This window comes from Nycticebus coucang, chromosome 19 (assembly GCF_027406575.1).
Source record: "Nycticebus coucang isolate mNycCou1 chromosome 19, mNycCou1.pri, whole genome shotgun sequence".
In the NCBI taxonomy this organism is placed as follows: Eukaryota; Metazoa; Chordata; class Mammalia; order Primates; family Lorisidae; genus Nycticebus; species Nycticebus coucang.
Window position 1 is genome coordinate 4,751,655 of NC_069798.1, and position 23,583 is coordinate 4,775,237.

The 23,583-nt window shown below is 42.1% G+C and overlaps 1 protein-coding gene across 5 annotated transcripts in view; it reads right to left on the reverse strand.

Moving 5' to 3' along the window:
• Positions 1-23,583, reverse strand: part of PTPRM (protein tyrosine phosphatase receptor type M) — an 810,424-nt gene that overhangs the window by 259,756 nt on the left and 527,085 nt on the right. For all 5 annotated transcript variants that reach the window (XM_053571260.1, XM_053571259.1, XM_053571258.1 and 2 more), the window contains one exon: positions 4,097-4,229. In XM_053571260.1, the coding sequence (XP_053427235.1) occupies positions 4,097-4,229 (133 nt within the window). The remainder of the gene's footprint in view (positions 1-4,096; positions 4,230-23,583) is intronic.

Here is a 23,583-nt window from a genome sequence, read left to right on the forward strand (position 1 = left end):
AAAATGTCAAACCCAGGAGAGCACATCATTTTTGGACAGGGAAAATAAAAATAAATTGCTTTGCTAATAAGATAAAGATTAAATGTATAGGTTTTGTAAAAGTTTTTTTAAAAGAAGGTTTCAGATTATACTTGTCCAAGCAAAGGCCAAATGGATTAATACGCAGAAACAAAAAACCCAAGTAGTCACTGATTTGCGGTAGGTTTGTAAAACATTTAGTTGGATAAAACTGACGGCCATGGCAGTTTGTAGTCATTATTACCTATATGTCAAAGAAAGTACAACATAAACATATTTTACATTGTGTTAGAGGCCTATGCTCAGCAACTATTTCCTATGGAGAGGTCATCTTTCAGCAAACAAACAGGTCTCTGCTCAGCGGACAGTTGACAATACCCCCCAGTAAAGTGTAGATCAACTGTCCATTATTGGAATCTGTGGCTGTCCCCCTCCTGAGCAGTCAGCAGAGCTGGCCTGGCTTATCCTGGGCAAGACAGACTTCTCATTGTATTTCCAGAAATGTCCATGAATTGTTTCTTCCACAATTTCTCTGAGGCCAAGGCTGCCCTCATGAGCAGTGGTGCATATCTGAGTAGGTTAACTCAGAAGGCTGTGGCTGGGAAGACACAGGCTACCTAGCTGATACAGGAATGCACTTGAAGTTTGAAAGCATTAGGTTCTAACCAACAACAATGATGAACAACACATCGAAATCCACACCGGAGGCAGTTCCTTTCCTTTTCTTCCCCATTTCCTCATTGCTTCCCTTTTAACTGAGGGCATCTCACATGAAGGTGGGAAACATGAGGCTGAGGGATAAAGGACTCACCACCTAACGCCTCTGGGATTGAACTGAACAAGACCTAGGGATGAACCCGCTGGGAGGTCTGAAGAGTGACCAGTGACCAGCAGTGACCAGCCTCTCCCTGCACTTCCAGAACCCCAGCTGTATCCCAACACCACCACAGGCTGCTAACCAACAGGAAGCTGACACTAGAATTCCCAGGGGCTGCAGGGATCTTCCAGCTCAATTTTTGCATCTTACAAACGAGAAAACTTAAGACCTGGAGAAGTTCAAGATCACAAAATCAGTTCAAATACAGATGTGGGAATTCCAAATCTAAATGCAGTGTTTTTCTAACCAAACAATGTTAGTTAACAAAGAATGTGTCTGCCAACAACACTTCAGCAACTTATTTATGATTAGTATCACGTTTTAATGGTTCTGCTTAAAAATAATACTTTTAATGAAAATACTTCAAATTGTACATAATTGTACATAAAACCAGCACATTGTACCCCAGGATTGCATTAATGTACACTGCTGTGATTTAATAAACAAAAATTAATACTTTTAAAATTTAGGTTTGAATTTTGGTGACAAGCCCTGAATTTTTTAAAAACCCTGAAATAGAAATTTAAGAATTTCTATGACTGACTGTTCAGGTCTAAATTTTATAAGTTTTGCATTACCAGGCATAGTATATTGGCTAATTTGCCTGATGGAGAATATATTCCATATTTCAGAAAAAGTAATGCAAACATGGTCCATGCTGTGACGATAACCCTTTTAAGGTTGTTATCTAGTAAATAATTGTGTAAAACTGACATGACTTAGTCTCAAGTTGATCAAGGCCATATGTTACCATAGGCAATCTCTTCAAATGTGTGATCTATCACATAACCTCAGTGACTACCTCCAAGTCCCAGGAAGCAGAATGAATTAATTGAACAGAAACAGACCCTTGGAGGATTAGTTGATATTTAGCTAAGGTCACAAGGGTGACTGGATTAGTAGTTTTAGGCTATTTGCTAGACAACACAAAAGTCCAACATACCCTAGAATTTAAAATAAATTTCTCTAGAATGTTTAGTTTGAATACCCAGGCATGGAAGGGCCTATTGTTGCCTAGAATTTATACTGGGTCATAGTTTTTGAAAATTACAAACTACTGGTGCCAAATACATAAACACTGAGGTAGGGGACAGATGAAGAATGCCTATCAAAAAAATGATGAAGGGTGGGAGATAATGAAAAGAAGAAGGGCAAAAAAGAAATAAATATGGAAGGAAAAGAAATAAAGGGATGGGTAAAGAAGAAGGGTAATGAAAGACCAGGTACGGAGAAACAGAATGAAAAGGAGCAAAGAATGAACAGTGAATAGAGAAACGAAGCGAGGAGTGAGAGAAGAGAAAAAGGGAGAAAAGACAATGACAAGTGGGAAGCAAGTGGAAAAGACTGAAGACCGTGTCCAAAGAGTGGTGATGCTTCAGCTGTGACAGGCGACTATCTGTCCTGGTGCCTGACCAGAGCAAAAGACAGACCGAGGAAGCTGCGGAACAGGAGGCCGTGTGCGCACACACGGGATGGATGTTAACTCGCCCTGCTTTCTGCTGTTACCCGGGGTTTATCGTCCCACGCCACACTCCTCCTTATTACACACACCTGTAATAACCAAGTGACCACATCCAAACCCAATGGTCTCAGCTGCAGAAACGCCGATGACTCCCAGCCCGTGGAAATTAACTACCTCTAGTCCGCAAAGGCATTTCTAAGATGTTCACTGCACATCTTCACATGATTTTAAAGGAATATTGAACCTAAAACCCACAAAGCGGAACTCTCCATCTCTACCCCCCCAATATGCTTGAGTTCCCGCAGTCCACACTGCGGTCACTGGTAACAGCTCCACTCGCTTGCCCAAAGCAGTAATGACAGCAGGTTATACTATGCCGTCCCTTCTTCCTCAAAGTAGCTACTGAAGTTGCCCCTTCTTGTCACCTAACTAGTTCTCCTGACTCGAGCTCCTTCTCCTTCTCACTGGGCCTGCCTGAGATTCCGCCTCATGTGTACAACGTCAGGTGTTCAGCACACCCCTTAGACAAAAGGCTCAACTACGACCTACAACATTACCTGAGAAATGAAAGCAGTGTAACTCAACATGGGTACCCTCAAATTAATCTGAATTTAAAAACAAATAGGATTCATGCTTCTCCATTGGCCTTGGTGTGTGTCACACTTTATGGGGGCAAGACATGATTGCAAGAGGGACTTTACCTAACAATTGCAATCAGTGTAACCTGGCTTATTGTACCCTCAATGAATCCCCAACAATAAAAAAAAAAAAAAAGAAAAAAAAAACAACAAATAAAACCAGAGCCTGTTAACTACCTGACCAAGGGCCACTAGCAACTTCAGGACCAAGCGAAACCTCCTTCCCTGACCAGGGGAAGAGACCCTCTCACCTGCTTCCCCACCTGCCCTCCTACACCCCAGACCTCACTCCCACTCCGTGACCATAACTGTGTTCACATGACAAACAAAAGGGACACGACCCTCTGGGAAAATGTATCCCATTGCTTCTTACCATTGATACTTTTATGGTAATTTTTATATAAGTGGATGATTTTATTATTAAGCAAATCCTTACTTGTTTCCATGAGATAAGACTTTGCCCATGTTTTAGATATGGGAGGTGAGGGTCACTCACTAAAGCCGTTTCTGGGTTTCTCTTCACCCAGAGTACCCCTCCGCTACACAGGGCAGCCTTAACCACACCCCTTCTCTAGGATCTGTTCTCAGACACGTCAACCGGCAGCCGAGTTTTCCCGCCAGGCTCCTCTCTGAGGTTGGCTTTCTCCTTGGGGGTTGTGCTGATTCTCCACCTGAGCATGGAGCCTGCACAGAGCCCAGGCCCAACTTCATCAAAAGGGGAAGAAAAAGTCTTCTTCCTCATATTTGAGAATATCAAACACGCCAGTGCGTTAGCAATAAGCACTAAACATTTCCTGGTGAACAAATGGCTTTCGCGATTTATAGAGCTTTCCACACCACCCTGTGGGGAGACACAGGATTCTTTCTTATGTTATTCTTGCATGAAAGTCTTTGTGTATTCACACAAAATCATAGCCATTTATTCTAAAATTTTTGTCCCATAACCTTCAATGCCATCTGATGAAATATGTTAACAATCACAGACTCACAGCCATGTCTTGGACATCAAAGCCAACTCAGTCACTGAGTATTTTCACACACGTGAAGCACCTGGCAAACAGCTAGATAGAACTAAGTCTCTGGCCACAGCTGGCAGCTCACCTTTTCTTCATTACCAACACAACTCCAAGAAATATAATAACGAATAGCAGGATGCCCGCAATGACTCCAGCAATTTTAACTGTATGGTCCGTCTGTTTCTCGGGTTCCGGGACCGGTTTTGGAGTGGCAGCTCCTGAAGATGAAAGGAAATGAAAAACGGAGAGAGAGTGAGTAAGGGAGAATAAAGTTGTCACGTGTTTTAAAATTCTGGGGCATTTAACACAGTAATAAGACTTATCAGAGCCAGCAGACACACAAGCTTTGATTTTTTTAAACAGCTTTCAGATGCACTGAAAGGTGTGTAATTGTTCACATTGTTCTTCAATATTTTACTGAACCATAACACAAGCTGGATAGTACACCCAGGCCTGACCCTTTTATAAGAGACTCTTCTCAAACACAGTTTTAAAAAAGTATTCTTTTGGGTGACGCCCGTGGCTCAAGGAGTACGGCGCCGGTCCCATATGCCAGAGGTGGGGGGTTCAAACCCAGCCCCGGCCAAAAAACCAAAAAAAAAAAAAAAATATTCTTATTATCTCTATTTAAAAACTTACTAACAACACAATAGCTATCCCTAAGCCTTTATCCAAATTTGATTTGCTGGAACATTTTCCTTAATTATTTTTCATAAATGAAGCAGTAATTCCATAACATATTAGCCCAAACACCTGGGAAAGTGAGATAAGCTCATTTACCATGCATTGTACCAGCAATTGTTTTTTTTTTTTTAAAACACAATTGAGTATTCTCCCCCAGCCTTTGGAATTCTAAATCTAGGTCACATCTGGTAAGCAAAGACTCCTTCTAAGCAATTTATTCACAAAGTGGGAAGCAGCTGATGATCACACCATTGGCACCCACATTTAGCTTCTGTTTAAATGAGATAACCATGGCCTCACAGCCATGGCTGCCTAAGCTTCCCTGCTTTTTCACATCCAAAACAGGAAACACGTTTGTCTTGTTCACCATATAATGTGATGGAATGTCAAATCCATGTCTGAGGAAATATCCGTTTCCTCCGCTCAGTGCATTCAGGATGAAAAATACTAAGAATGTAATGCTCAATTCCCTAAACAGAATCCATTTTTTAAGCAGTTCTACTTTTATCAAGATGTGACAGTGTTCACCATCTGAGCCATCACTCCACGTTCAAGACAGGTCATTCCAAACAGAGAAATTTCACGAGCAAATTTCTTCAATCAGAATTTTCTTTTTGTTTTTGTTGGTAGAAATGTAATAGGAATTGAATGTTTATAAAGCAGCTCTTTCTGCCCTCTCATTGTGTTTTCCACTCACGTGTCACCTGATGTAACTATCCTTGTATCTGCAGACTGGGTAGATTCTACTGCACAGTCTCACTGAGAAATAGGGAGGGCCAAGCAATAACTTTCCAGGTGTTTCTTTGTTTCCTTTCAGAACATACAATGTTTCTTTACAAAGTCATTCATATGAAGAATTTATACAAGACACTGCATCCTAAACATTGCTAGGGCCATCAGACCAACCCAACAAAGTGAGTCAAGATCAGGGAAGGAACAGGAGGCATCAGATTGGAGGGCCGAGCTCATCTGAGCTTCTACTACGAAGGCGCGTTCTAATTAAGGGACAGCTGTGATGATCGCAGTTGAGATACAAAAAGGCTACGTTGAACAGTTTGATGAGAATATTTCAGATTGTATATGAAACCAGCACATTGTACCCCTTGATTGCACTAATGGACACAGCTAAGATTTAACAATAAATAAATAAATAAATAAATAAAAAATAAAAAGGACACCTCATTGAATAAAAATTTTCTGGAGAAACTTTAACAGGTCAACTTTTGACAACTTCAAGAAGTGATCTTGATATTTTGTTTGAAGCATGTATATTCCTCAAAGTAGTTATCTAGTTAAATCTTGAAAGCATTAATATTAATTGTATTTTTATGACAGTTATACTTGAAATATGCCACTGCAACACACCACAGAAACATACGACCTGATGGTCAATTGGGAAGAACTTGTTACATTAAATAAATTGCTAAGAAAAACCTGAAGATAAATTATGTAGTAAAAACATGCACTAAAATAGTAAAAGGAAAAAAAGAAATCCATATAAAAAGAAATAAAAAACATTTCAAATTCACACAATTGAAAAAAGTCCATTTTTTAATTTTGATTTTGTAGCCCATTAAAAAATTAACTTTAAAAAATGAAATAAAATTGGCATTATTCTTCCAAATGTTGACAAACTACTATCGTTTCTTGGCTTTTTGGCTAAGATGAAGTCCTGATGGCGACATACTAGAAACCACTACGTTTATCTCACTAGTTACAGATTGCTGGTTCTCCAGGTATACTTTCTAAACAAATGATTTAAGGTTGTTGTTGTTTTTTTTTTTTTTTTGTAACTAAATTATGACAGTGAACATAACACTTGGTAAAGAAAACGTTTAGAAAAATTCTATTTAACTCAAAAAATTGAAATATAAAACCTCCCACAGATCTAACACATCCACGGGAAGCAGTAAAAGGTGAGTCCGGCCCTGTGAGTCTGGACTCTTTGAGAACGGGTGAATGACTCTGCATCTTGCTTTGGGCCAGGGAGAGCCTGTCACCCGCAGCCTGTTGTCCCTTTAGGAGCAGGCAGACACACTGCTGTCCAGCCAGTGTAAGCTCTTTAGCACTTAACTCTTCTCATACTGCAGGTCAAGAAAATGAAATGCTCCACCTCTGCGTGACACAGCTGCAGTGTGATGACGTGGCAGTCATGCCAAACAGGAGAGCAACTCAGTAAAGGGGGAGCACCAGCCAGGCTGACCTGCCAGCCCACGGGGTGTTAGGGTTTAGGACAACTTCACCATAAACATGAAGTCTGGATGAAATACACACTGCAGCCCTCGCACAGCTGTGGGCAGGTATCCACGATTCTGCCAGGCAGCCCCTGCCTTCCTCGCCCGTGCTCTGTCCTCTGGCCCTTCCTGCAGCAGCATCTCTGGGCTGTCCTCACTCAGGATGCTCCTCCTTCACTTTTATTTCTTTGGAGATGTGGTTATGGTTAATGAGCTGTCAGTCGGTCTTGGACAGAGAAAAATTTGTGACAGAGTAGGCTGGGTATTTCCCCCCTCACCCAGATCTATGCATTTAACATAAACTGCTTGGCAAAGAATTGTTTTCATATTATTTTCCCCTCTGTCCTGCTATTTTCTTGCCAGTTTTCTAATGGTATAAACTTTTGTTCCTTTTTTGGTGTAAATTTTACTTGTTCACAGAAAGGCGTTTTCTCCTCCACGCGCGTGCCTTCTGTTTAGAGCAGTGCCCACTTAGTTCCTTTCAGGGGAATAAACTTACCTGTGTGCATTTTACGGTGAGCATGATTTGGCCTGAACTATTATACTGGACTATATTCATTACAGTCATGGAAAAGCTAAATATTATAGGGAGGCTGAGGATAAGAGGCTGCTAAAATCACAGAGTTTAACCCTCACAGATGGCTGTTCCACTGACTCCTATAATCGTGCTGGTTATTTTTTAAAATGACAAATAAAATTGAGTCAAACTGCAGTGTTTAAGATTTCAGATGTAATATCTAGGGTGAAAAGAAATCTTAGAAGAAATGCAACGATTATTCAACGCAGTATTTGGTTGGTTTTCAATTTGGCAGAAAATAGTCAATTTTGGCCCAGTGTTTGATGTTGAATTAAATAACAGCACAAGCCAGCCTGAGAATGTGATGTGCTCAGCCCCCAGCTTGAGGTCTAGGCTGGATTCTGACTACCGAACTGGCTAGGTATGTTTTCCCAAAAGAGCCCAGAGTGTGAGCCCGGAAGTCTGTGGAGGCCGACGCTGATGCCTGGAGCTACTGACTGTACCACCTGCAGCATCAGAGCTGGTCTTACCTGGGAGAATAGGAGGGGAGTGGCAAGGTCAGGGAGGGCCCAGGGGACGGTGTGGCTGCCCAGAACCTCTGTGCAAAGGTGACTACTGCTAGACTGACCCTTAATACAGAGGAAAAATTCAGTGAAATTGTTCATTTATTCACCAAGTTTTTATTGAGCACCTATGTGCCAAGTACTATTTTCTGAATAGAGCAGTGAACAGATGGGCAAAAACAAAACCTCTCTCCTCGTGGAACTGAATTCTTGTGCGGATGGGCAAATGCATCCCAAGACCATGGGCTACGTGTCAGGTGGTGCATGGGGTGGGCTGCAGGGCATTGTGGTGGGGAGTGGACCAGGCAGTGTGAGCCCTGGGAAGGTGCTAATACCAGGGCTCAGAGAGGGACTTCTGGGGAGTAACATTTGGGCAGAGACCTCAAGAGGAAAGGGAGTGAGAGAGGCTGATATACAGGCAGGGGAAAAGTGAAAGGTGTAATGTGAGACTGAAATGCTGAGTGTGACCGCGTAGCGGGGAGCTGGGAGGGCAGCAGCACTGGGTGCGAGGGGACATCTCTGCAGACGCCTCTGCTTCAGATGGGAGCCACAGGAGGAGAGCAGAGGTGGCTGTGATCTGGCTTACGTTTAACAGGATCGTGTCAGCAGCCACGTACACAACAGGGATATTGTTCTGCAGCTCTTAGGAGGATCCAGGCAAGAGACTGTGATGGTGTGGGATAAGATGGCAGTGGGGTGAGGAGAAAAGACATGGTTGGACTTGAGATCTGTTTGCTGATGAATTGGATATAGGGTGTGTTAGGATGACAGTGGGTTTCTGGCAGGAGTCACCGAGATAGGAAGCCGTGATTTACGAGCATGGAGGGACGGCAGGAGGAGCGGGTCTGCAGGTGGGAGGGAACACGGGGAGCTTGGCTTTGGACCAATGAGGTTTGAGTTATTAGGTGTCCAAAGGAGACGCAGGTGGAGATACAGGTGAGCGATCTGGGTTTGAAACTGTCATCAAGGTGTTTCCAGCTGTGAGCAGCCTGGGGGCACTCAGGGAGTAAGCGCAGAAAGGGACGGCGGGTGAGGAGGAGCAGCCTCCTGTGGGAGGCTGGAAACCAGAGGAGGAGGACATCCAGGGAGACCCAGACCAGGAGGCAGCCTCGATGCAGAGCTGCCAGACAGGAAGGTGGCATCCAGAGGTGGTCTCGTTTTCTGTTTCTCTGAAGATGGGAGAAATGACAGCATCTCTGAACACTAACACTAATGATCTAACAGAAGCAGAAGTTGATGATGCAGGAGAGAAAGGGGCATCCTCATGGGTGGGGCCTGGACAGCCCGGGCCTGCACGGGCGCAGGGCTCTGGGGAGCAGGCGTGCTGGCCTGGGTGGCTGCTGCAAGGGTCTCTTCATTTTCCCAGTGACAAAGGGAGCAAGAGGACCCAGGGGACTCAGGGCAGGGAGGAGGCATGAGAAGTGTTGAAGAATCACCTGGCAGAGGGAGAGGCAGGATGACCGAGGCTGGGGACAGATGGAATTTGCAGGTGGCTGGGCCGGATTTTCAAGGAAAGGTGGAGAGAGGAAAGAAAACATCTGGACAGAGGGCAAAGGGGATGAGGTAATGGGAACACGGAGCCAGATGACAGGGTCTGTGGCTTTGTCTAAGAGCACAGGGAGCCCTGGGATGTTTTCATCAATGCTCATCACTAGGAAGAAGATGGGGCAGAGGAGGAGGAAAGGGCAGAGGGCGATGCCTACTCAGATTACACCCAAAGGTGGGCGGAGGAGCTGGGGCCTGGCCCATGGTATAGACGCTCCCTGGACCACTGGGACATTACCCTTTCTATTTAAGGGTCGCTGTGATGGACGTGGCAATGGGCAGGGGCTAGAGCACCCTGTTGATGTGCTACAGATGATCGATTTTGCCTTCAGATGGACAGCGCTCGATCAAGTATCCCTTCTGCTTGAGGAGCCATAACTGGGTTCCACGGGGAGAAGGGACAGGGAGGAAGGCAGAGCCCCACTCCTCAGAGAGCTGACCACACTCAGTGACCCCGGAGCCACGTCACTTGCCACAGTGAGCTGCAGAACCTGAGTGGAGTGGAGGTTAGGAAGGGCTCCTTGACACAAACGGGCTGGCAGGATGGGGGGTGCACAGGTGCTGGTGAGGATGCCTCAGAAGCCCTCAGTGGGGTGGAGGCCAGGCCATGGGCTGGGAGCAGGAAGGGGATGCTTGGAGCTGTGGCTTTTGGTGTGATGAGCGCTGCTCAGAGGGCAGGCCAGCCTGGACTAAATTTAACAAATGAGGAGCCACAGAGAGTAGCTGAGCAGCAATATATACACAGGCTCACCAAGGGGTGAAAGGGAGAAATTCCAGGAGCAAGGGAAGGCTCTGCCCTCTCTGGGCCAGAAGCCTCTCTGTCGGAGCTGGGTGGTGAGACACAGCTAGCTGTGTACAGGTGGCAGTCCCCATGGTTGGCACTCAGGCTCACAGCACGGGGACCTGAGCCCTGGGATCCTTTCAGGGAATATGTGACCAGACTCTTGCAGGAGGGCAAGTGTGTTTGGGTTCAATGTTTGCAACAAACAACCTCATTTACATGATATGCAAAAAGTTCCAGTGGCAAACTGAACATCACAGTACCACTTCTGGTATTTAAGGGAGAAAGAAAAGGTCTGGGGACAGTGACAGTAGAAACTTCTGAGAGGAGAAACTACATAGGCTGAGAAACATCATCAGCTGAGACAGGAAAAAGAGCTAAAAGAAGAATATAAAATGGAAGCCACAGAAATATGTAAAAATCTTGTTTTTCTAAGTGTGTTTCAAAGTTATTCTAAAATTTCAATTGAGTCCTCAGTCACTTGGTGCCGGCATTCTTGTGGCTTTTACGGAATAGAAAATCTATTTTAATTAATTTTCATAGGCTTTAAAGACTCTTTGCACAGTCAAATTTATGTTCTTTTTCTTAAAAACAGCAGCATCTTGGTTTTAAAGATACCGCGAGACAGTTCAATCACATCTTGTCGCTCAGAGAATTAAAATCCCTTGCAGTCTGGTTATTTTTTTTTTTTTCAGTTGTATCTTCACATTGTACATAATCATAAAACCTCCAAGATTTTTCATTTAAATTACATATCACTGCTTTCCTTCCTGGGAACGTAAAGTCAATCACCACTGCTGGAATAATCTACATTCGCACCTTATGTATTCTTTGTAACCTGATTAGGCTTTTGAATTTATAACACTTCCTTTGTCCCTAATTTCCACTGTCGGGCAAACAGAATGTATACAACTTTCAAGTAATAATCAGAAATATAATTTTTCACATAAAACTGAGATACCAGATTGCTTGATATATACCTTTTCTAAAAAATTAATCTCCTTTTTTCATTTTTGTTCTAATTTCATGGTGGTTCCTGCTCTCCCTTATTGATGTGGCTGACACCCTGTGGATGAGATGATCTATCAAAGCCTTATCACTTATTATCTGGACACTAAACGTTCCCAGAGAATTATTAGTGCTGTTACTGTTCTGATGAAATAGTTTTATTATTTTCCAATTGAATTTCTCAAATCACAGATAAGTAATAAAATAAGGAAACAAACTGTCAATAGTAAGTTATGAACTGTGTGTACCTTTCACATAAACTGATCGCCAATAAAGTAATGTGAGCAGCTGGTTCTGAAATAGATGGCTTTTGAAGATGACTTAGTTAAAAGCGGAAGTTTCCAACAATTTGTCTGAAACTCAACGTTGAAGGCAGTAAAATAGAAATCTAACGTCCCTCAAATTTTCTTCCAGACTTTCTGCTAATATAGGTCTTAGTCCAGCTTTTGTTTACCTCTTAAAATTTTTTCCTCTGGGAGAAAAGATCACCACTGCTTCTTGCACAGAGTAGTGACTATTTGCAAAACCCTTTAAAGCTTTGTTTGCTGCCTGAAATTTGTCAATCATCATCCTATCAAAAAGTAAATATACCTAATCAACTCTATATGGTTTCTAGAAGTATCAATATTTCTGAGTTCAAAAAAATGTACAGAGGCCACGCATGGTGACTCATGCTTATAATCCTTGTATTAGGTGAACAAGGCAGGAGGATCTTGGGAGGCCAGGAGTTCAAGACCAGTGAGAGTGAGGCCCTTTCTACAAAAAATAGAAAACTTAGCTGGCTGGTGGTAGGCACCGATAGCTCCAGCATCTAGGGAGGCTGAGGCAGGAGGATCAGTTGAGCCCAGGAGTTTGAGGTTACAGTGAGCTATGATGACACCACTGCACTCTACCCTGAGCGACAAAGACAGACCCTATCTCAAAAATAAATAAATAAAAACAAATGCAGGAAGAGTTGAGCAAACTGCATCGGAGCATTAGTTATCTTCTGCATGGCCTACGAGCTACACGCACTAAAGGTCAGAAAAGTAACAAGAGAGGTATAAGGAGTGAGTAGGGTTCACATCATCCTTAGACTTTGATTAAGTAAACACACTATTTTTTCTCCAACAATAAAGTGCTTTAAAAAATAAGGCTTATGTTAATGGTGGCATTCTATTTAATATATTCTAGAATAGAGGGTTTCTAATTATATAAATTTTAAAAATCATCTGAAAAGCTTTTGACACCTGCAGATAGCTGGTTCCTCGTGGATTCTGGATCAAACGTCTGAGGTAGGACCCAGCTATCTATAATGTAAGGTGATTTCGCACACAGCATGAAGAAAAATCCAACTCTAGAACCACTGCTTCTGAATTTGTATTAGGAAGTTTTTCACAGACTATGACAAAATGAGAAAAAAAAATTGAGTTGTTATTTACTTATTTTTTGGGGACAAGAGTGTCACTCTGTCACCCTGGGTGGAGTACTACGGCATTGTAGCTCACAGCAACCTCAAACTCTTGGGCTCAAAGCAATTCTCTTGCCTCAGCCTCGGAGGCAGCTGGGACTACAGGCACCCACCACAAGGCCCTGCTACTTTTAGAGATGGGGTCTCACTGTTGCTCAGGCTGGTTTTAAACTCCTAAGCTCAAGGAATCCACCAATCTCAGCCTCCCAGAGTTCTGGAATTACAGGCGTGAGCCACCACTCCCAGGCAATTAGATTGTTATTTTTAAAACACCTCCTGATGTCATAATACCTTCCTATAGCAGCCAATTTCCATCATTGCACTATTTTAAAAGATATTTTCATGATACTAAGACGCAAGCTTGGTGGATTCAATCCCTCATTTATGACCATCCCCAATATGTAGAAACTGGAAGAAACTCATCATTGTAAAGCAATTTAAATTATGCTGATGAATTGCTACTAAAGTAGGTAGGAAGAAAGAAGACTAACCTTTCTGAAGACCTACTGTGTGCTGGGAACTTTATATGCCTTTTATTTAGTATTACACCATTATACAAATAAGGAAACGGAAGCACCAGCCGCAATCAGGATAAATAGCTCTTCCTAAGTCAGTGGGGCGGGAAGAAACAGAAGGAAGTCCCACTCTGAATCCAGGTGGGTCTGATCATGAAGGCCTCTACTGAATTTCATTGTGCCGCGAGTTCCCCAGTGGAATACAGAGAAGTCAGGTGAGAGCTGCTGACGCGATGAAAAATAAGACCTGAGTTTAGACTGATCTGGATCCGTTGTAAAGATGAGAGTCTAAAAGACTGGGGGGTGGGAAACAGCGTAAATGCAGTAAAGGACTTAAAATCTTGAAATAAAAATAAGATAAGTTTCTGAGGACAAAGGACTTCTTGGGCAAAGTGCAGAAAAGACTCAGTCATGTGGTCAGTGTGATGCTGAGATGTACAAGGCGTGGCACATGTGGTCTCCCTCTGTGTCCACCGGGCAGGCAAGGGGGGGACGCTGAGAAGAACCAAACGGAAGAGAAGGTGAGAAACACGAATGATGGACCAGGTAGAAACGAAGAAGAGAGAAAGGAAGAAGGAGAAAAGAAATTCGCGTCATTTAATCAACCCAGGAGAAAGCAGGTAGTACTTTGCCACCGCCTGCCATTGGCGTTTCCCAAGAGTAAGGACCAGTTCTTACCATCCCTGATTCCAGGGCTTACCACAGTCTCTTTAACACACTGGTTACCCAGCAAGCCTTGGCTGAATGGATAGCTTAAAACACACAGGCAGCACTTATAAAGAGAATAGTGGCCACGTGTGGTCTGTGTATGGATACAGAAAAATATTTTTGAACTCCTGCTTATATGTTCAAAACACAGAAAAATACTTCTGCAGGGGTTCAAGTTCTTACAGACAAAGGCAAAGGGAGGCTTTTCCCTCTCTGTGTATTAATATACGATGCACTCAGTAAAAGTCAGAGCAAGACCAGCCTGAGCAAGAGCAAGACTCTGTTCCTACAAAACATACAAAAAATAGAGAAACTAGCTGGGTGTTGTGGTGCACACCTGTAGTCCCAGCTACTCAGGAGGCTGAGGCAGGAGGATGACTTGAGCCCAGGAGTTTGAGGTTTCTGTGACTATGATGAACCTACCGCTTTCTAGCTCGGGTGACAGAGTGAGACACTGTCGGAAAAAGAAGTCAGAGCAAGCCAATGAATTTTGGTCATACAAATAAGACGGGTGGCCTTTGGTACATAAAATAAATTACAAAGGAGGCCGACTATCCTTGGATAGAAGAAGTCACCTGACAGAGAATGGTCAGTTTCCACTCTTGTGCCCAACATCTAACGATACTACATTTTCTTTATCTTTTTCTCATTGCCACTGCCATGACCCTGGTCTTCTTCTCTTCTGAACTTTTGTACTTGACTCCCAAGAAGACATCTATCCAATCCCTTTGACACACTGCAGCTATATGGATGTCCCTAAATAACTGCTCTACTCAGGTCACTGTCACGTAAAGAATTGAAACTGAAACCAAGAGGTTCCTCATGTGTTATTTCCAAAGGCAATCAAGGCCTTGCACAAGTTGGCTCCCACCTCCTTTCCTAACACCTCCCTCCTCTCCTTCTGAAATGAACCAGTGGAAATGGTCCATTTTCCCCACGTCCCCAGCATGTCCTTTCTCAAGGCCTCCGCTCCTGCTGCTCCTTCTCCACGGAAGCTTTCTCCACTCACTTCTCATAGGTTCAAATCGTACCTGTCCTTCCCAGGCCACACAGCCCAGACGCTGTTCCTGCCTGCTGTGCGGGAAGCATTCTCTCCTGCTGAACTCTTGCCGCACCTTGCTTCCCCTCTCACACAGAACTTACTACTTTCAACCTTGACCTCAGTTATTTTGGTTAATCCTTTATGTCATATACTAACCCGTAAGTTCCTTGAGACAAAACTGGTCTTACTCATCTTTGTGGCCCTCGCGAGATCTGGTCCTTATCTTATGCCATGTTGACAGTACCTGTGAGAACATGTTTGCTTAATCGAAGACCCTTAAACCTGGCTTTAATTTTCTTGTCTCTCATTTGTACTTTTTTCATAGCTTAACTATCCTTTTTTCTATTTCCTTAAAGCCTCAGACACTGGACAATGGGCAAACTTGGGAAATGAAAAGGAGGAAAAATTAGAAGTAGAAAGTAAAGACAACAGGTCCTATTTGACAGTCTCCTCCTCATAGATCTCCAGTATTTATAGAGGGATTTATTAAGAAGACAGGCGTCTGGAGCTGACCTTTGGAGGATCTTACACAAGTGTCAAGACAACATGCTGAGAAAGAAGGAAGATGTCTGAACATGGGCTCCACCGAGCTTGCCAAGAGATGGTCAGGATAGGGAAGAAGGGTTTTCTCAGTATGGTGATGAAGATGAAGGTTTATTATGGCTTGAATGTCCTCTCCAAAACTCATGTTGAATTTATTTGCCATTGTAATAGAATTAAGAGGTAGGGCCTTTAGGGAAGTGATTAAGTCATGGGGGGACAGAGCTCTTGTGAATGAACTAATGCCATTATTACAGGAGCGGATTCCTGACAAAAGGACGTGTTTGGCCCTACTTCTGCTCTCTGTCTTGCACCCTGACCTTCCCCTCTGGGACAATCCTCACCAGAAGCCCGTGCCATGCTCTTGGACTTCACACCCTACAGAACTATGAACCAAATAAACTTCTATTGTTTCTGAATTACCTAGTGTGTGCTATTCTGTTGTAGCAGCAGAAAGCAGACAATGAAAAAGTCCTCATCAAAGCAATGATAAAATGAGATTAATGGAAAGAGCACAGGAATAATCACTAGTGGCAAAATGTTATACTTTCAGCATATGCAAAACAGCAAAATATATATCTATAAATGACAAGAAAGTCAACTGGGAACATATCATAGACCGAAAATGAGCATCTGTCAAGAATAAAGTGTTATAAACTCAATATTTGTAATGATTAAGGAGATAGGGACCATTTTTCATGATCATATGTAGAATTTGTTTTAGAATCCTTTAAAATAGCCTGCATTTCTGCTGAAAAATGATTACGATGTCTTGAGGTTTTAGAAAGTAAAAACAGTGAAATGTCTAATAAGATAATACTGATAGGTTCAAACTATTAAGAATAATCTTATTAAATAAAATAGTTATCTCATTCCTATAGTCCTACTATGGAAGCATTTCCTAATTTCCTTTTTATTTACAAAAAAAGACAAGCATAAAGAGGAATAATTCTCTTTATCAGGCCCATAAACTAGCTAAAAGACACACTGAACTCACTCTGATTGCGGTCCTTATCCATACGCGTGTGTAAACATTTGTATATAACTATACATTAGGCTGGGCACAGTGGCTCATGGCTGTAATCTCCGCATTTTAGGAGACTAAGGTGTGAGAATGGCTTGAAGCCAGGAGTCCAAGATAAGCCAGGGCTATAGCAAGACCATGTCTCCTCAAAAAATAATAAAAACAAAGCAAAATAAAACAAAAACCAGCTATTTGGGAGGCTGAGAGAGGAGGATGATTTGAGCCTAGTTCATGGTTGCAGTGACCTATGATGATACCACTGTACTCCAGGCTGGGCAATAGAGTGTGACCCTGTCTCAAGGAGAAAAAAAAGAACATTTAAAAAAAAGACATCAACATCTAAAGAATTATTGAAGATACACAGGAGAACCCACCAAATTGGTAATCTTATCACAAAGATATTTTGTTTCTCATCATATTTACATATATATATGTAAAATCTTGAGTGAAACAGATAAAACTGAATCACAGGACAACACCTACACGAAATCCCAGACAAAAGCTGCTATGCCAGGGTGTGTTTTGAGCAAGAACTCTAACTTTAATAAACTATGTTATAATTAACAGTAACCCTCAATTAATAATTGCATCATTAGCAATACCAATACGTAAATTATACACATTAAATGGAACATCAATTACATTGCTGCAGGGACGTGTTGCTTGACTATTTTCTAGGGTAACTGAAAGCTCATCAGAGATACTGATAGATGGGCTGAGCAGAAGCCATTGATTAACTACAAAGCAGGTGCCAGGTTTATTTTCAAATATTGTTTCTTAGAGAGAGTTATTTATTCTTCTAAAGAAGAAAACAGCATGTTGACGGAAACTCCTGGCTAAGGCCTCCTCCTAAGTAAGGCTTCTTACAAACTGCTTCCTGTCTGTCTTCCCGCCCAGCTTCTGAAAGAGGGATTGAATGAGCAAATCTGTGACCCGTCTTAACAGAGTTGTATTAAATTACACCCTCTCACCTGCTCTTGAGAACTGATGTTACGGAAGGGTAAAAACAAAGAAATGTGACCATATTTGAGCTGAGGACACTCAGGGACAAATGACATCAAATGGCCAACAAAGTGTTTCATGCAGCATGCTCGGCTACAGGGAAGGACAGAATAGGTCACACCATGCTTTGGGCTATTACTGCTTGAAATAAAGTAGTTGTGTTTGAAAATGTGGTAACTTTTTTTCATCATTATCATCACTGCCATCATTGCCGGCAGCAAAATAACAGCCTGGGTCATGCTAATGCCTTTAGATCCCAAAGACAGGCAAATGGAAATTACCATCAGTGGGGGACTCACTGTAGGTCTGGACATATAAGAGAACAATAATGTTCCTCTCATGCTCCGGTAACTCCCGGAGACCACAGCACTCACAAGGTTGTCCACGTAAATAATATCAATAAGAAAGCTACTCATTTTTCCAGAAGTTCAGTTTTGAACCTCTCTAAAGGGTTGCAGTGTCACACTCTTGGGACTGGCAGTACCTTGTTCTCTTGAAAGTCTCAAGAGCCATAAAACAACCCTGTGGTAGAATAACCACAAGATCACAGTAGCAGCAGCAGCCACTCCTGCTGCCTGTGCTCTGAGCCAGCTTTGTGCCCAACTTCACAAATGCTACTGCATTCCATGCCCCACAACACACGATGAGATTAAGGAGGAGTATTCTCCCTGTTTTACATGAAATGGAAGCTGAGATTTTAGGTAAGAGATTTGCCCAAGAAGCCTGGATTTGACTCTACTACCTTGTCTCTAAAGTACATGCTTTCTAAATAATGTGCACTGGGCCCAGAGTTCCTATGTGAACTATCCTTTTAAAATCAGGGTCAGGGAATTATTAGCTTCAGAGTCCTATCTGACATGTCTGAAAACTGTCCTAGGAAGTGCACCACGTGGGTCTGAAAACATCCCAGTTCCACTCCGAGGATTCTCACCTCTCCTGTGGTTCTTCCACTTTGCCATCGTTTTCACTCAGCATGGGCAGGAGAGAGAATAAGTTCTGGCAGGAACTCGCCCTTATCCTAAGTGGCCCTCTACAAGCTTTAACTTTTTTTGTCTTTTGATCTTTTTTAAATAAAGCATGCAAATGTTGCATTTTATCCCATAATACATCAACTGTTAGTAGAAATTACATTTTGCATTACTTATTATCAAGAAGAGTGGTGCTGGCTCAGTGTCCGTAGCACAGTGGTTACAGTGCCAGCCACATACACTAAAGATGGCAGGTTTGAGTCCAGCCCGGGCCAGCTAAACAACAATGACAACTGCAACAACAACAAAAAAAAACATAGCAGGACATTGTGGCGGGCGCCTGTAGTCCCAGCTACTTGGGAGGCTGAGGCAAGAGAATCACTTAAGCCCAAGAGTTTGAGGTTGCTGTGAGCTGTGATGCCACAGCACACTACGCAGGGCAATATAGTGAGACTCTGTCTCAAAAAATAAAATAAAATAAAAAAAGTAAAAAGAAGAGTGATGTTCCCAGACGATGACTACATTTGGTCTTGCAGTTTTATGAACACTGACTTTCCAGCTGACCAGCATATGAGATGGGATGGCAGCTGGTCAAAGGCTACATTTGGGCAAGGTGGCTATAGAAACCTCCTCATCCCCTCTTCCTCATCCCCTCCCAGCAGAGGAAAGTTACCTGATGAAGAATACAGAGTAGCTAGGCTAGAAGACCCACACTTGAGAACAATCAGACAATAAGGCCAATCACAAGAATCTCTCCCACTAAAAACCACAATGATGATTCTGTATAAAGGCAGCGTGCATGTGCTTCAGACTTGGGAGGGAGGGGATTATTTTTCACATACTAGAATTGTAGAAGTCAATTTTTACAGGACTTTGGGCCTCACAGCCCACTGGGACATCAGTGAACAAGTTTCGGTGGTAACACTGCTGAAAAGGCTTCTGCTGTAAGACTCATCTCCTCTTCCCAGTCACCAAGGTCAGTAAAGTATTTGAAATAAGAAATTCTTTCTTCAAAAAGGAGTGCTGTTTATGCTAAATCTACCCTTGATACTTTCTCATCTGCTGTCTCCTCTACATCCCGTCGTCTCGAGAAAAAGAAGGAAATTCTGACCTCCTTTCCATGCTGACTAAATATATTGGATCACACCCATGAATATTCTCAAAGAACTCTGAGAAATACAAGGTATTTTGCAGCAATCCAAAAATATTTATTTACAAGGGAGACTACTGTCAACCCCAAAGTTAATTACACAGCATGGAGCCCTCCGCCTACACATTCTGAGGAAGTCTCTCCGGGATTCTTAGACACAAAACTATCAGAATTAATTTTGGTACCTTACGTCTAAAATTGTGGTAATAATTTTCTAAAGCAAATAAAAGGATGAACACTAAAATGTCACAATTGGTGTCTTTAACAGTAGTTGATGAGCAGTGTCCACCCGTCTAGTTCCAGGCCAGCTCCTGGAGTGGAGAGACAGCCCAAATGAAAGAGAAGCTGTCACTCAGTATTGACAAATATTTTTAACTATCAGGCCTTTCCTATTTTTAATAATATAAAGAATGAGCTGATTTACTTTTACAATAGAATTGAGGTCACATACTTCTTTATAGGAAAGGCAAGAATATTTGAACTATCAATATGAAATCTTTCATGCAAAACATCTTAAAACCATTTTTTAAACTGTAGGCACTTTTCAATAGTATTTTGCATCTTTTACCAAAATCGTGGCTTATTTTGAGCTCAGAACTTCATTTTCAGCACTCTTTTTGGACATGCCCAATGTACCAGATTCATATCAAATTTAAAAGGTAGGCTTCCTAAAACATGAAATTTCAATATATGCTTTTCAAGCCAGAAAGCTCTATGCCTTATGCAAATAAAAGACAGTTAAATACATTGTTTCATTTTCCTTTATCACACTGCTGAAAGGAAAACAGAAAATATTGAAATTTTTGTTCTTGTACATTAAAAATCTTTTACATAGAAATTCCTAAGTTTATATAATAAAAATGGAAAATACTATTTTAGTGTAATATATAGCTTTTAAAATATATTAATTCTGAAATCAAACACTTGACATTTCACTCAGTATTTCATTCCAAAAAACGACAAGAAAAAAAGGAGCTCCCTTAGTATGCCTGTATTCTCTCATGCCTGTATTCTCTCCCGTTTTCTTACAACTATACCGTTTTATAGATGAAACTGTCATAGCAAAATGACAAATATAACACATAAAAGAACAAAAAAGGGCAATAAATCAACAGTGACACTACAGCCCATTAAAATGCAGTCAGCTGGCAGTGCAGGAAGAATAAAATTTCCCCCTCATTTTACATTCTTTTTTAGCAGAAAAGGAATTTTCAGAATCCTCAAGCTGCCCTTGTAGGAGATGCTGAAAATGCAACTGAATTCTCTGCACACATACACCCTACACTGGCCTCCATGGCCAGAACACACCATGCTGAGCTTCCCTCTGCCACTGACTATGGACGGCCGAAGACGGTGTACAGGAATCACTGACCCCCATACTTACATGGACACTGCATTGGACAAAAGACAAGCCACCTAGTTAGTTGGAAAATGTGAGCTCGAATTCAGCCACTATTTCTAATTGGTTAATTATTGGTTTAAGATAGTTTCACCATTTTTATTTATAAAAAAGCTTAAAAGAGGCATTTTCTTCCATTTTTACCCCAAATTTTCTCATATGGTTAAATGGAAGCTTCCTACACCGAGAACAACTCCAGTATCCTACAGACATTATGTTTTAGAATATAGTTAAATATGTTAACTTATTTCATTACCGCTTATCACTATTAGTAGTAGTTCAAGACTGGTAAAGTCACGGAAGTAGAATATTTATTCAACTATTTAGGTTGGTCTTAACAAAGGCCCTTAACATAAGTTCCTGGAGACCAGAACACATGTGACACCTTTGTGAATATTTCTCAACTCTTCACACAAGGCTAATTACACAGCAAGCTCGTAAAGGAGGCGAGAAGCTCATCAGTGGAAAGGAGGAATGAACGAACACTTCCCTAGTAAAGATATGGACAGTACTCAGAGGATCGCTTCCTAAAGCTAAACATTTCAGGGACTGAAAGCTGCAACTTTAATTTCTGTTAGAAATGAACTGTCTGCCCTTCCCACACTGTCTAAAGGGAGGCCGAGCAGGGCTGGTCCATGTAACTCTCCTGAAATCCTGACTACAGTCACAAATAGAAGTTCCTTTGTGTCAGGGACATTCTTTAAAAACTAAAGAGGTGGTATCTAAATTAATTCACACCTCAGATGGAATTTTATCTTTTACAAATGACTTCATTCCATCCAAAAATAATCACTGGCCTCTCTGAGTGCCTTTCATGTGCCAATCACTGGCTGGCAGGTTGTGGAAAGTTTAAAGATACACAAAATATGATCCCGGTAATAGCAGATGAAAATATTTCTATGTATTTATATACATATTTTATAGTAAATGCAATTAACAATCTCCTACGATACAGCCCCTTCTGAGTCTAGTGACTGAACTCTTAAAAGGGCAAAATATAAGTGTTTGCAGCTGATGTTGGTGTGATTCCGCCTCAGTGCCCACATGGTCAAACACTGCTACTGCATCCATTATCCTGTATAGTTGTGATTCATACAAATGCTCCAGAAATAGCTCTTAAAAGAAATGAAATGGGTATCTCATGCTGAATTGGGCAATTCCATCTAGGGGGATTCAGAGTCCCTATGACGATTTTGGTCATGCCCTCTCTCCCCTACGTGTGTGCTCCCAAGCTTGCTGCAGCTGAGCCAGGCTCCGTGGCCACGATTGACTGCATTCATTTCCTGGCTCTTCTAGCCACATCTATTTAGTTATTTTTTCCAGTCTGTTAGATGGTTTTCCACTTCTTATAGTTTTACCTTCCATCCTTTGGCCTCTTTCATTTACCTCCAGTGTTTCCAAGGTAGTTGGAGAACAGTGCAGACTTGATCCTATCTGCTCCTCCCACAAACATCTCAGTTGTTTCCCACTGCTCCTGGGATCAAGACCAAAGTCTGTAAGGTCACTGTCCTTGGCCCGTCTGCCTGGGTAATCTCCCTGCTCACTCACAGGTCCTTCTTGCTCTCTACCACGGTGATGTCTGCAACTCTTCATATGTGGCCAGGCCTCTTTCCACCACAGGACCTTTGCATCTGTTAGAATCAAGTGTGTACTGTTCTTCCTGCTGCTAACTGAGTAAAAGTTCAGTGAAAACGCTCACCATCTTCTAGCTACTCAATGTGGCTAAGGTCTAATTTCAATTATGTCTTTATCTTACAAACAGAGAACCTTGTGTCTGCAGGAGGATAAACGCTATCCATAGACATCTTAGCCCCGCCAGGGTTTTTTCACACATGTGGAGTGCTGGGTCTGATGGGTGTGAGGTGGAGAAGAGGCCCAGTGCAAGCAGCAGGAGCAACGCTGGTGCAGGTGGGGAGGCCACTCTCTGAAAAAAATGGGGGTTAGACCTTATGGCTCATGCTAAAAGAAATGGTTGATTAAAATGATGCTTTTGTAAATGGCTGAAAAACTACGGTTTGTTTTATTTGCAATGGAAGAGGCTTTTGAATTTTTAAAAATAATGCCATAAACAAAAGATGCATCTTGCAACCAATAACATAAAATCAGTTAAAAGAAGGCAAAATAAGCCAATTTCAAAAGATTCCTGCCCTCAATCAAAATCTGTTCGAAACTTACTTTACAATAGTGATGAAAGCTATGAAATACCTAGGAATAAATACCAAGCAATATCATCAACTGTTATTCCTTCAGTCATTTGGTGAATAATTTGAAACACCTGCTGGGTGCCTGTGGCATGGGCTACACTGGGAATAAAACAGACAGACAAAGCTTTTTTATGATATGGCAGGTGAGTTGAAACACCATTGGTTTATTTGCAGTGGAAAGGTCTACTGAATTAAAGGAGTATATACCATTCTCTGCAGCATCTCAGAGTTGGCTGGG